The 12522-nt window shown below is 50.5% G+C and overlaps 2 protein-coding genes across 2 annotated transcripts; one reads left to right on the top strand and one right to left on the bottom strand.

Annotated features, from left to right (window-relative positions):
* Positions 1 to 391: 391 nt before the first annotated feature.
* On the bottom strand, positions 392 to 4210 carry TBC1d7 (TBC1 domain family member 7). The gene is made up of 6 exons (XM_003744233.2): positions 4064 to 4210; positions 3584 to 3717; positions 2349 to 2476; positions 2064 to 2261; positions 1790 to 1935; positions 392 to 1591 (listed from the first exon to the last, which is right to left on the bottom strand). Exons 1-6 carry the CDS (start codon positions 4123 to 4125, stop codon positions 1390 to 1392), a joined length of 870 nt encoding a protein of 289 aa, XP_003744281.1. The 5' UTR covers positions 4126 to 4210; the 3' UTR covers positions 392 to 1389.
* Positions 4211 to 4639: 429 nt separating this feature from the next.
* Past1 (putative achaete scute target 1) lies at positions 4640 to 11115 on the top strand. Its single transcript, XM_003744230.2, has 9 exons — positions 4640 to 4756; positions 7152 to 7256; positions 8127 to 8283; positions 8422 to 8660; positions 8867 to 9093; positions 9201 to 9422; positions 9574 to 9908; positions 10213 to 10411; positions 10617 to 11115. The coding sequence occupies exons 2-9, from the start codon at positions 7187 to 7189 to the stop codon at positions 10776 to 10778; spliced, it is 1611 nt and encodes a 536-aa protein (XP_003744278.1). The 5' UTR covers positions 4640 to 4756; positions 7152 to 7186; the 3' UTR covers positions 10779 to 11115.
* The last annotated feature ends 1407 nt before the right edge of the window (positions 11116 to 12522 follow it).

Raw genomic sequence — 12522 nt, 5'->3', positions numbered from 1 at the left:
GTCGCCCATCCCTTGCGATTCCTGCGATTCTCTCGATGGGGTTCAAGCATACAGAAGAATCTAATCGAAAGGGTTCCGTATATCAGTCACCGTGCAGGGAATCGTAGATCGTGCGCGGATCGCTGTCTTCTATCCATCCGAGTAACGGATCTGCATCGGCGAGCAATCCGTTTTATCGAGGCCGCGGCTACCTCACATCATCGAATATACAGGTGAATCAGGCACTATCCACGGACTCCGAATACTCAAGTGCTCGAGATCGGCACAACACAACAAGAAGGGTTTTCTCATGAGTTCATCGATAACTATTCATTTATTATAATACATATGTTATTATCATGATATTTTACCGGCTTCATTTATAATACAGAACAATAACATTATTACCCACACTCTGACCGACGCCACAGCCCAGCGTCCGTGAACAACAGCTTGACATTACCCTCTCCATGATAGTACAGTTTACCTTCCTCAATCATCTCTTGTACTACCGAATTATGAACTTCAAATGTTCAGCATCGACGATCCTCTCGTCAGCGTTCCATCCCGTTTTCACTGTTGACATAACTGACGTGTTCGGGACAAGCTCTGGATGCTATCATATGAGACGCAAGCGACAAGGGGACCGAGAACATAGCGCTCAGCTGGATTTCATGCTCACCTAAACCCCTTCAAGCGCAGGTCGGCCTCGAATATATCTGTGGATGTATTAAGATATTCCGGGACGAAGGAGTCGCTAGATGCGACATGAGAGCGAACGAGATCTGCAGGAGCGGGCACGAGCATCCCGTGACATAGAACCGAGATTCGGAAACAAATTCGGAGTCCGAACCGCGTCGTGGATGGTCCTCACGATGACAAGCACCTGTAAGCTGAGAGTGCATGGGCGGCAGCGGGCCACGAAGCCGCTCCGGACAACTCTACAGGCGAATCCCAGCCACGGGGGAAAAGAAATCGAATGCTCCTCACGAAGAAAACACGGTTGACGCTGTTCCCGGTTCGGATCCAAGGGGGGCGTCTCGTTTCGAGTATGCATGAGTCCTTCGAATTTCTCATGAACACTGAGCTTCTCTTGTTTGAAGCTCAGATCAAGCGATCGTCGTGATAGCCTCACATTCGAGATCTTGTACTGGATTCTCACAGAAAGACCGCATTTCCAGAGTACTAGAGGAGCTCGCTCGGCTCCCGGCACTCACAAATTGATTATCGGAATTTCAATGCATTTTCCCCAGTCCATCCTGTCCCGAACGTGACTCTTCCTTCGCGATATGGTCCCACGGCGCGGCTCCATAGGTACTTCAAGAGATGATCGGAAAGCTGGGTCGGAGCAGGGCTTTGACTGTTTGAGGAAGCTTCGGACTTGCTTTGGCAGAGAGAACAATTCATGAACTAGTTTGCACCCTTAAGCGTATTTAACAATGGCGTTGCCAACTCCTCTGGTAGTGGCTGATGGAGAATCTGAGTAATTTGTTCATTGCTTTTTGCTTCGACGATCGCGGGTCGCAGCTGGATTAAAATTATTTTGGCCGTCGTCGTTAAATGCTTGCAACCGAGCTTGCCCACGCATCCGCCGAGGATCTTATCCCAGACCCTGTAGAGCAGAAAGCTTTCATTAGAGCTTCGTAGAGAGTTCCATCGACGGAGTGGCTGAATAATAGAAAGTGCCGATGGAGAATGAACTCCAGGGGTATAGACTTCAAGCTCAGGCTCTCCCTCGGGCTGGCCTGATTAGGGCTCATGGAGAAATGTCGCTGCTCGCAGGGGACTCTCGCTGGCGCTCTATACTTACTTGAGCAGAGCGCTCTCAGGTAGGACAGAGGCGAAATATAAATTGAACCAGTGCTGTATGGAAATCGTGCCATCCTGAGATCCCCGAACAAGACACTCGAGTAGCGTCGGGTCGTCTTTTTCCAACAAACTTCGTGTTTGACTGATCTACGGTCAAATAGTTAAATTAGCGTATTGCCGCGAGTGGCTCGGCTGCGGGTCCGCGACGTCAAACATCGGCCATCAATCTATTTCCCGCCGTAGGCGCTCAGGCTCTGGTGAAGCGTCGAACTCACCAAGTCATTGGTGTCGAAGCGGAGTTCCACCATGTGATTATGGAAGTTCCTCGCTAACCAGTAGGCGTCTTGAAGCTTGGATGCGACATGGCACATCACCCCAAACACTTGTTGGAGATCTCGAACGATTGCCGAATCCAGTTGACTCTTGTGGTTCATCTGGAGTTCCCCTCTCTCCAGCAATATCATCAAGGTGACCTGAAGTTGAAACAGATCGGTGAATTTGATCATTTTGTCGCCGGATAGATAAGGACGCTCGGAAGGAGACGTTAGAACGCTTCTCACTGTTTCAACAGGAGACGATTTCGCGTCGATGAGACGCATCACTTCTAACGTTGACTTGAGCATCTCGAATTGTCCTCTCCGGTCCTCTTCGATCGATTTAGCTATCCTTGAATCGGCCGGGGTGATTCCTGTGGGGTGGAAAGACATGTTTGGACCAAAGAATTTCTGATAGGGGTGACCGAAAATGATTCCAAGGAGCTCTTTTCATAGATGGCTCCCACAGGGAGAGGAAGACAGGAGTGGTTCGACTTGCATCATAATTGAAAAATTTTCGAGACCGCTTCTGACGCTGCTATCAGGCCGGAAGCTTTTTTAGAAGCTCCCGTACGCTCAAGTGTCTTCATGAATTTAATGCTGTGAGCTCTCGCTGACTCCAGAATTCACATCTTGAGCCGCCTCGGTCGACTCAAGTACCTTCCAATTCAACATCCGCTGCAGATGCGGATTTCGATTTCCCGTCCACCAGGAAACATCATTATTGAAAGGTACAGGCTCGCGGAGCCTCCGTCACTGCGGAAACTTGTCGCATATCGGGGAGGCAATCTCTGTGGCCTCATTGCGAATGGTAGACACATCAGACTATCCAGAATCGCTCGGAGAGTATTCATCTTCTCTGTTCGAGACGGACTTCTCGAAGTAGCGATTGCATCATCGAGTTCGAGAAGCTTGCAAAGATCCCAACGACATAGATTGCCCCCTGATTACTCGAATCGAGAGCGAGAAATCTTCTAAGAGATCGGTGAAACGTTCTAGAAAAGATCCAGAGATTGAGTCTAGTGTTATGGAAACATCGATGTATCGAACGGCCTCCGTAGCGTAGGTAGTAAGTGTAACATCGGAGCAACAGGGCAGTTGAGCCCCCCAGCATCCGCAATTCTGGGGTCTCGCTATACATCCCGGGTCAATCAGCTGATCTGGGTTTCAGCTTGATCAGGATCGTGGATTTGTTTGCACTTCCGAAGCAACGAATCGCATCATGTGAATCGGTATTCAACGTCGCAGGGATCTGCCTCGAGTCCGTGGACAAAAATGAGCTCCAAGCCCCGCAAATTGTCGGCAAAAATTTTCTCGTGCTTGTCCCTGAATCATGGATCACACAGCTACTCCATGGAAAGCCACTCCTGTACATATTATTCCGTCGGCACACTCCTCTCCCCCTCTCGACAAAATGCGCGCTAAATCACATGTAGAGGTAAAGCGTAAATTGAAAATAATGAAAGTCTTCTCGCACTCACCTAAAACAAGTTTCCATAGGCGTTCTCTATGGGAAGCCGGCACTGTTATCCGTTGCAAGAGACAGCATAACTTCCCTATGTCTACAGGATTGCGGCTGAGAGCCTGATCGAGGGCTTTTGTCTCGTTAACATTCCTGGAAAAATTCACCTTCTCAGACCAGCTCGCATGTTTCCAACCAGCTCGGACGAGGGAATCCAATAAGAGGGGTCGGGGCCCCAGTGTTTGAGTCTCGACCGCTGGCCCTAGCAACAATTGTATTCTAAGAGGAACGTCTTCTCCGATGCAATCTCTCTCCGGAAGAGGCCGATTCGTTGCACTGTACACCCCGGAGCACACGTCCAAACGTCAGAAAAGTCAAGAAATCCAAGTGCCCTCAGAGGTAGTCGAGAATCGGACATAGCACATCCCTCAGAATTTTTAGATGGCGTTCACCGATGCTCAGCTCTTTCACTCAAACACTTGTCCGACCTTCAACGTACCGGATTCCGGCCTTATCGTAGTACGAAGACCTGAAATTTCCAGCGGACTCGGAGCCGGCCATCGTCAAAGGCAGCGGCCTCCGCTTTAGAGTTCTTCTCGAAATGTTATTTGTATAGGGAGGCCTTTAGCAAGTTTCTCAAACAGCTGTCTGACTCCAAGAGGAGAGGGCGACTGTGTGTGTGTGTGTATCTGTAAACACCAGAATTGGGTGGGAAATAATTTTGACGGTATAATACAAAATGGTTTAATTGAGTCAAGGGAATGTTGGCGACTCAGTGGGGAAACTCTTTTCGGATAGTTCGCTCCAAAAAGCGACTCTCACGATCAGCTGATCGACCGCGGCTGATTCGATAAGCACCCCGGAGGAGGAATGGAACCCAACTCTACCGATTCCTCTATCCCGACGGATGTCTTGTGGGTTCGACATGACCATACCAGGCTCGAACACGGTTTCTGATCCTTCTGACATGAGTTCCAGCTGATTTCTCTATGGAGGAAAGTCTCATTTTGAAAACTCCCGCCGTTCTGGCGCTTACGTCGGCACCGGGGAATCTTTAGCGGCAGCCACGTCTTCCACACACAGCTGGAGCTATCGAATAGAACGAACCAGAAGAGAGAGCTATACGCTGTTGACCGCGTTGTGTTTTTGAGAAGTCCCCTAGCGAGAGTTGAAGTCTGCTGATCAAGAACCGGTGAGCTCACAGCCTGGGTGTAGAAAAGTAATTAGGGTGACTTTCCTGTGAATTCCTGGATCGGACCGGGTAAAGTTGAGTCGAGCATGATACGACCGAGGAAATTAGCCGGAGGAGCACGACCCGCTCCTATCGAGAGTTGCTCGCCGCTTTTTACCCACGGACTCTATCAACACTTTTGCTCTCCGTGAAGTTGGCATCCCCTTCTCGCACGAGATCTTCCTCTAGGCAGGAAATTTTCCCGGTGATACCGGAAGTCTGACCCGTCTACCCGAAAAAAGTCGAGATCCGACGCATTCGACTCTGAGCGGTCTTCTCGGGAAAGGCGTGAAATTCGCAAAATTTCGGTGGATGATAATTGAATTCACGGAATCCCTTGGAGGTTCCGATTACGCTGCTGGCCGCAATAACCTGTGTGTGAAGACTCTCGATCCGATCCGCCCCCTCTTTTTCCAAGCGTTCGATGTGTTTTACGACGATCGAAAGAATGAATCCCACCGTTCTCCGGATGCGAGGATTCCCCGAGTAATTTCCGGGGAAATCGTACAGGTGGTACATGAAATGCGTGATCCGTGGCATCGGAGTTTCTTCTGTAGATTGAATCAATCGAACTCTGCTGGTTAGCAGACATCGGAGGCTCGCTGACGCCCTGTATCTTGGATAGACCGAAAGGCTAAACGAATGAGTCATGTCGCATTTAGAAGCTGTGGCTGAGGAATGCTCAGTTAAAGGCTCCAGTGGTTAGCTTCGAGGTATGGAAAGCGAAAGCATTGGCGACGTCAGAATGTTTTACCAATGCCATTGGTTTGTGAGCTCCCACAAGAATAAAAAACACGTCTGTGACCTCGGGCTTTCTGTTCTGACGGGAATTTCGCTTGCGGCGAAGCCGCCGGGAGGCTTCGGGGGCGATCCGTTACACATTCTGACTCGTGACTATGAAAGCCCCATGAGCCGTGCCCTGTATCCTGCAGGATTATCTCGAGCCTCGAGTTGATCTTCGAGCTCGTCCAACATTATCCGTGGGCGTGTGGCGCAGAGATGTATAGGTGCTCGAATCGGCGGCTTTAATCCTTTCCTTTTGAATCCATAACCACGAGGATGCCGGAAGGGTTTCTCGACGCTGCTGTCTCCCGGTCTACTCCCTAGCAGAGGACAAAATAGTTTTCGTCGACATGACTGTTTCGCGAGCTCGGTCGTAGAAGACATTCCCGATCGATCCGATCCTCGATTCTTCCGCTCGATCCTACTGCGGAAGGAGAAGCGGGAGGGATTCGTTCTGCGGTATCCCGACTCGTACTCGGTGGAGCTCTGTCGGACTCCGCCGCAGGACTCGATGGGACTCGTCCGGAAATGATGTTTCTTTCCGTCGCAGTCAGGCGGCTCTCTCCGATTCAGTTTTGCGATCTGTATGGCAGGGGGCCCATTGTCTTTGTCCAACCGATTGCTTCTCACGAGACCGGCTGATTCGATCGCGACGACCTAATCATGCATCGATGTGCCTGTTGTAAAACACAAGGTCTCCGTCTCATGCTCAACACCCGAAAGTTATGACCATCGAGAACTGATATCCCCAACCCTAATACTTCTGGAACCGATGACTATTGCGAGCGATGAGTGCCCTCTCTCGGTCCGTCAGAAATTCGCGAGAAATCCTGGGATCGCGACGACTGCAGGAAATATGCTAGAAAAAGCGTCCGGAACGACTAGTCAAACACTTGTGGCGTTACGCTCTCGGGCGCGAGACGAGAAGCGCTGCAGGCGAATCAGGGAATCGAAACTAATTTCTTGGATCTCTCGGGTTCCCGACGATCGATGGCCTCGAAGGAAGAAGCGTGATTCACATTTTCACTCCATCTGAAATGCCCGTTCCATTCGAGCGGCAGCCGGTGCGAGACCTTCAAAAGTTTCTCCGCGGTCACTTAACCCATTTCTCTAAGGGTAATCTGAGCGTGTCGACGCTGGGGACAAGGGATGATTGTCCGATGACGCTGGGCACACGAGTGCCTCCGAAAAGAAAGAAGACTCGTGTCTAGCTGCAGAGGCTTGCCTTTTTTCCGAAGCAGACATATCCTGTTCAGCATGCTTCGGATTCTCGACCAGGTCTGTTCCAAGCCTTGCTGAATCCCAGTCGGTCACTCGGTCAGTCACGAGACTTCGCGGCAGTGACAGCGATCGACGGCGCCGGGAGGTGGCGAAGTACGGCTGGCATCGTCCGGAATCATTAGGGAGCTATGGCTCACGGCGTATGGAGTGGAAGGAAGCTGCGTCGACTCAGGCTATCTGGCGCGGATTGCGAGGATTTGAAAATCATAAAGCTCCGACATGAAAGAGAACTCGTTCACATCTCGCTCTCACTAATTCATGATCAACTAAAGAGGAAAAAATGCATTTTCAGGTCTCTGGCACTCTAGTGGCATTGTGCGGTCCAGAATGTTCTCCTGGTTAACGAAAGACGAAAGTCGGAGGAAGAATGGTGACACCTACGACTCCGTGGTAGAAGGTAAGCTCGATCCAGATCCCTTTCGCACCTCACTTCAACGGTACCGATACGTTACCGAAACGTGTCGTAGCCAGAGGTGACGGCTCGGGGATGGAAGATGAGGAAAGATCCGATCGGCCACGCTCGAAAATGCTGAAAATGTATCGATTCCTCCTACCGAATTCTAAACCTTCAAAAATCTAACTCTTGAATCGGAACTCGGATTTGTTGTGACAAGGCAGTTGGAAAAGGACGCTCCCATTGAATCTCCGGTCGAAAAGTCCGAGCACCACACTAACATTGCTCCTTCGAGTAGGTTGCTTGAAAGGACGATTGCTGTATTTTCTCGTCAAGCTGGTCCCTGCAAGCCGTTCGCTGGCTTAGCGGCCTTGAACCGAGGCCACAGCCGGCGTTTCGTGGCCATGACGTTTAGAGTACTTAGGCTATCAAGTATCCCGCTCGACCTTGCATTACTCAAACATCGAGAACTCATCGAGAGCTTCCAGCTATGATTCCTCAACGTAGCGGATGACTCCGGGAAGTCTCGTGTCCCGGGAGATGTCTGCCGTTTGTTATTGAAAACAATGACCTCACTCCGTTCAGTATCTCTACTCTATCTCTTTGACGGCTTCACGAACATCATCAGCTTCAATAACATTCCTGCCGAGCACGTTGACGCCGACGCGGCGAGCCGCTTTCCGATAACCGCGTTACGATTTACCTCTACCGTAACTCTCGCAGATGGTCTCGCTCGAAGAAGCGAAATTGAAGCAATGAGCGGCGTTGATGGGATGTAGGGAGGCTCTCGACTCATCGAGACATTCGTTGCTCGCTTCGGCAGATACATGTTGGTCGATTTTCCTTAAGTTATTCCCCTGTGCTCCTCCCCAGGTCTGAAGAAGATATACAAGGAGAAAATTCTCCCTTTGGAATCGTTCTACAATTTCCACGATTTCCACTCGCCCAAGCTCGATGAACCAGATTTCGATGCCAAACCGATGGTGTTGCTCGTCGGTCAATATTCGACGGGTAAAACCACATTCATCAGGTACGTAACAACCCGCATACATCACCGCTCCTTATATGACCAGAACGGAGCTTGATCCTGCTCTAGTGATCTACGCCGATGGTTGATTAACGCAGCTCAAAATAATTCTGAATAAATCTAAGACACCTTCGTTCACAGATATCTCCTCGAACGAGATTTCCCGGGCATCCGGATCGGACCGGAGCCCACCACCGATCGCTTCATAGCCGTCATGCACGGGGACCAGGAGGGAGTCATCCCTGGTAACGCTCTAGTAGTCGATCCGAAGAAACAGTTCAAGCCATTGTCGAAGTTCGGTGGGGCTTTCCTCAATCGACTTCAGTGTTCCACCGTAGATTCACCCGTACTCCGGAGCATGACAATCGTCGATACACCCGGTAAGTTCGCAGATTCTCATGCGTAGGACTCGGATCAGGATCCGAGGATCCACAGAGAGTTTCTTCCGTCCGCGTTTTGGCAACCATTCCCTGTTCATCTGGTGCTCGCCACTCTCAGCTGAGCTTACCGACGCATCCAGATGCGGAACGTGGAATCTCTGGGATGGGATTCGACGTGACATCTTATCGGTTCATTTTTCACTCAGGAATTCTGTCCGGAGAGAAACAACGAACAGATCGAGGCTACGAGTTCACGAAGGTGTTGGAATGGTTCGCCGAACGAGTCGACCGAATTATTCTGTTGTTCGACGCTCATAAACTCGACATCTCGGATGAGTTCAGACGAAGTATCGAAGCTCTCCGGGGACACGATGACAAGATCCGAATCGCGCTTAACAAAGCTGACATGGTCGATGCGCAACAGCTTATGAGGGTAAGTTTCCTTGCGAGAGAGCCACTGAACTCGCAGAAGTATTTCGAGGATCGCCTCATAGGGGGCTATCTCTCTCTATCTGTGTGTTGACTCGTGAATGCTCGCAGGTGTATGGAGCCCTGATGTGGTCCCTCGGGAAGGTTCTCAACACCCCAGAGGTTGCACGTGTCTATATCGGCAGTTTCTGGGACGAGCCCCTTCGCTTCGACAGCAATCGCAGGCTCTTCGAAGCCGAAGAACAAGATCTCTTCGCCGATATCCAGAGTTTGCCGCGCAACGCAGCCCTCCGCAAGCTGAACGATCTGATCAAGCGCGCGCGTCTCGCGAAGGTGACTCCTCTAACTACAATTCCGTCGCACATTGACGATTGAAATATAAAATGATTCGATATCGGTACATCCCCATCTACCGGCGTAGCGGCTACGCCCACGCCGTTCGGGTGAATCACGCCTTCCTCCTGACTGAATTCTCCCTACACAGGTCCACGCCTACATTATCAGTAGTTTGAAAAACGAAATGCCGTCGGTGTTCAAAAAGGATTCGAAGAAGAAAGAGCTCATCAAGAACTTGGGTCAACTCTATCAGCAAATCCAGAAGGAGCACGGAATTTCCAGCGGTGATTTCCCAGATGTGAAAGACATGCAGGAGAAATTGATGAACTACGATTTCACCAAGTTCCACCCTCTGCAAAAACGGCTCTTGGACGATGTTGACAAGATGCTAGCTACCGACATCGCGAAGATCATGGCTATGATACCGCAGGAGCAGACCGAAAAGAACACCGACAATCAAGTCAATGGCGGTCACTTCGAGAAGTAAGTGGCGCCCATGATCGGCATAGCTGCTCGTCCTTGATCTCTCCCCCCTCTATCCAATGGTCGTACAGGTCGAAGTGAGCACAAGCTGCTCTCAATTTCGGTCTTCTGCCGGATACTTCTTCCTTCCCCATACCAATAGTCTCCCGTCCCGTTCCCGTTTCCTCAGGCGGGATATTGGGATACCACCTACGTCCTTTTGACTCGACATGGAATGATGATGGCCTAAAGAAGTCCGATGTAAAACGAGGGGAACACTTACGGCGGTATTCGATACTAACCCACGTGTTCTTTCTGTCCAAAGTGCCCAGGGACCGTTCGTTTTCGGCAAAGGAGAAGGAGCCGACGAAGGTTCTCTGCAAAGAGAATGGGTGGTCGAGAAGGAGAGAGCGAGATACGATGAAGTTTTCGAAAGTCTCAATCCGATCGACGGCAAGATCTCCGGCCAGATGGCAAAGGATGAGATGCTGAAGAGCAAGCTACCGAGCGTTGTCCTCGGGAAGGTGAGATTAGTTCTCAGTCTTTTCGTCGCTGCACCAAGGCGGTCCTCCAGTCGACTGCTTCCAAGATTCAATGATTTATTGGATAATTATCCTCAATTATAACTCATTATCGTCTGGAAAATTATAATTATCTATGATCATGATGATGATCGTCGCTAAAGGTGTGGCTAGCACCCGACTCCCTAACTCGAATCATCTTCGCCAGGTTTGGAGCTTGAGTGACCTCGACAAGGATGGTCAGCTGGATGCCGATGAGTTTGCCCTGGCCATGCACCTGATCAACATCAGACTCAACGGACACAAACTGCCCGATGCCCTGCCCGGACATTTGATCCCACCATCGAAACGAGGATTTTCTGCGTCATAGGGAACGATTTTAAGCAATGGGAAGAAACAGTGTTAACTTAAAAATTTATGCCACAATTATACACTCGGAGTATGATCACAAGGCTTGTTGCCACAATCACAGCGCTCTGAAGATCACGCGGAGTCTCGAGGTGGAGGAAAGCTTCCGCGCTACGTGGCCCTCGGAAGCCACCTTTGTCGAGGGAAAATTCACGACGGTACATTCTTGTTGGAGAAACATATTTTGATAACATATCTTCTTGGACCGTTTCCTCAACCACGACTCTCGGATGTTTTTGTACATTTGTAATGTTGATCAAGACGAATAAACATATATGGATCGTCTCCAGCTGCGAGCATAATAATGAACTTTCTTTCGAGCCCAGTTGTAGGAACGTATTCCAAGAATTTCATCGTGCGTGCTATCAGAAAAACTTGAGAGGGGGACGGAGGGTGGAAATACGAATAAACTTCTACTTCCGACGAGACCACTACAGAGGCATGCCGCTCGGATCCCCGTCGACCCCAGTCGGAGGCAAGATCGGTGAAAAAATATGGGTGCCGGGTGCCGAGCCGATCTCGGTCAGATCTCCGATCGACGGGTGCGGCTCTCCTGTAAGACGAACGCCTCCTTGATTCCGACGCTAGTCACATCGGCGGGTTCCACCTTCCAAACCCGGGAGCATCCGCTGGAGGGGAGCGGCGTGGCGTCGGTGTCGTCCGCAGAGCCGCGGAGAACTTCCCGCAGGGGACGGCGACTTTCATGTCTTCTCCTCGAATCGGCTCAGGAGCGGTCGTCGGATTTCGATTGCGCTGCTCATCTTCCTCCGAGGACCGCACATCGCACCGATTCGCGATGCGAAGCCGGATGTCAGAGAGTCCATTGCCGGGGGGGGGGGGCGGGATTGTTTCGTCAAGAGGGGTGGAAGCCTCAGAGTTCTCATTATATCGTCGGAAAATCGAAAACACAATCACGGGAAGTACTCATCACCCTCGCTCATCGTAGAGCTCGCGGCGACGAGCGGTACCCTTGATATTTCTGCTGATATGGTCTTACGCGATACTGCTCTGCTTCCGCCGACGGACGATTTGTCTTCCCTCGTCGAAGTACTGTTTTCGGGAGCGTGGGGATACTCCACAAAGGAGTCTGCTCGATCGGCCAATTCGCTCAATCGGCCTCTCTTACTCGGTACCGACTCAGGCTGTTTCAGCGGACTCTATTGTAAATGGATGTCCGTCGCGCGCAAGGTTAGATGGACACATGCACATCGACTCTGCGAAAGCGCGCTCCTGATAATTTGCGAATATTCAGCTCGATGACGTCCCGCTTGTCAAGTGCTAGATATTCCATAATGACACGAATAATGAAAATGAGATACGGGGGCGAAATCAAAGAGGCCGAAGTTTCTACATTCGCTCTCTATTTCTCGGAGCTCATCCCGAACAACTCCTTCTCATTAACGGGTGAGCTTCTCTCTTAGAGAAACGCCCACACCTGATTCAGACTCCCACGGTCGATTGATTCAATCACTTCATGCAGGTCATTCGGGAGGGGTAAAGTTCCGGGCATTGAATGGATATCACGAAACACCCCTCGGTGAGATATCAAGGGTGAATGTGGGGCTGATCTCCTCAAGATCTCTGAATCGGATCGCTTCTGAATCAGGTCCCGATAATGATCGATCCTCCACTCTCTGTCGAATGGACAGAATGTATATGCGTCCTAGAAAAAAAATCATCGTCAATCCTCGAATTGGTAGCAATCG

The sequence above is a fragment of the Galendromus occidentalis genome, unplaced genomic scaffold, assembly GCF_000255335.2.
Source record: "Galendromus occidentalis unplaced genomic scaffold, Mocc_1.1 scf7180000077463, whole genome shotgun sequence".
Classification (NCBI taxonomy): domain Eukaryota; kingdom Metazoa; phylum Arthropoda; class Arachnida; order Mesostigmata; family Phytoseiidae; genus Galendromus; species Galendromus occidentalis.
This window is presented reverse-complemented; position numbering and strand designations above follow the sequence as displayed.

Coding starts and splice junctions, on each gene's coding strand:
- TBC1d7 (XM_003744233.2), bottom strand. CDS start 4,125: ATGGCCGGCTCCGAGTCCGCTGGAAATTTCAGGTCTTCGTACTACGAT. Junction 1,936..2,063: donor GCTTCGACACCAATGACTTG/GTGAGTTCGACG, acceptor ATTTGACCGTAG/ATCAGTCAAACACGAAGTTT. Junction 1,592..1,789: donor CCTGAGAGCGCTCTGCTCAA/GTAAGTATAGAG, acceptor TCTGCTCTACAG/GGTCTGGGATAAGATCCTCG.
- Past1 (XM_003744230.2), top strand. CDS start 7,187: ATGTTCTCCTGGTTAACGAAAGACGAAAGTCGGAGGAAGAATGGTGAC. Junction 9,094..9,200: donor ATGCGCAACAGCTTATGAGG/GTAAGTTTCCTT, acceptor GAATGCTCGCAG/GTGTATGGAGCCCTGATGTG. Junction 10,412..10,616: donor CGAGCGTTGTCCTCGGGAAG/GTGAGATTAGTT, acceptor CATCTTCGCCAG/GTTTGGAGCTTGAGTGACCT.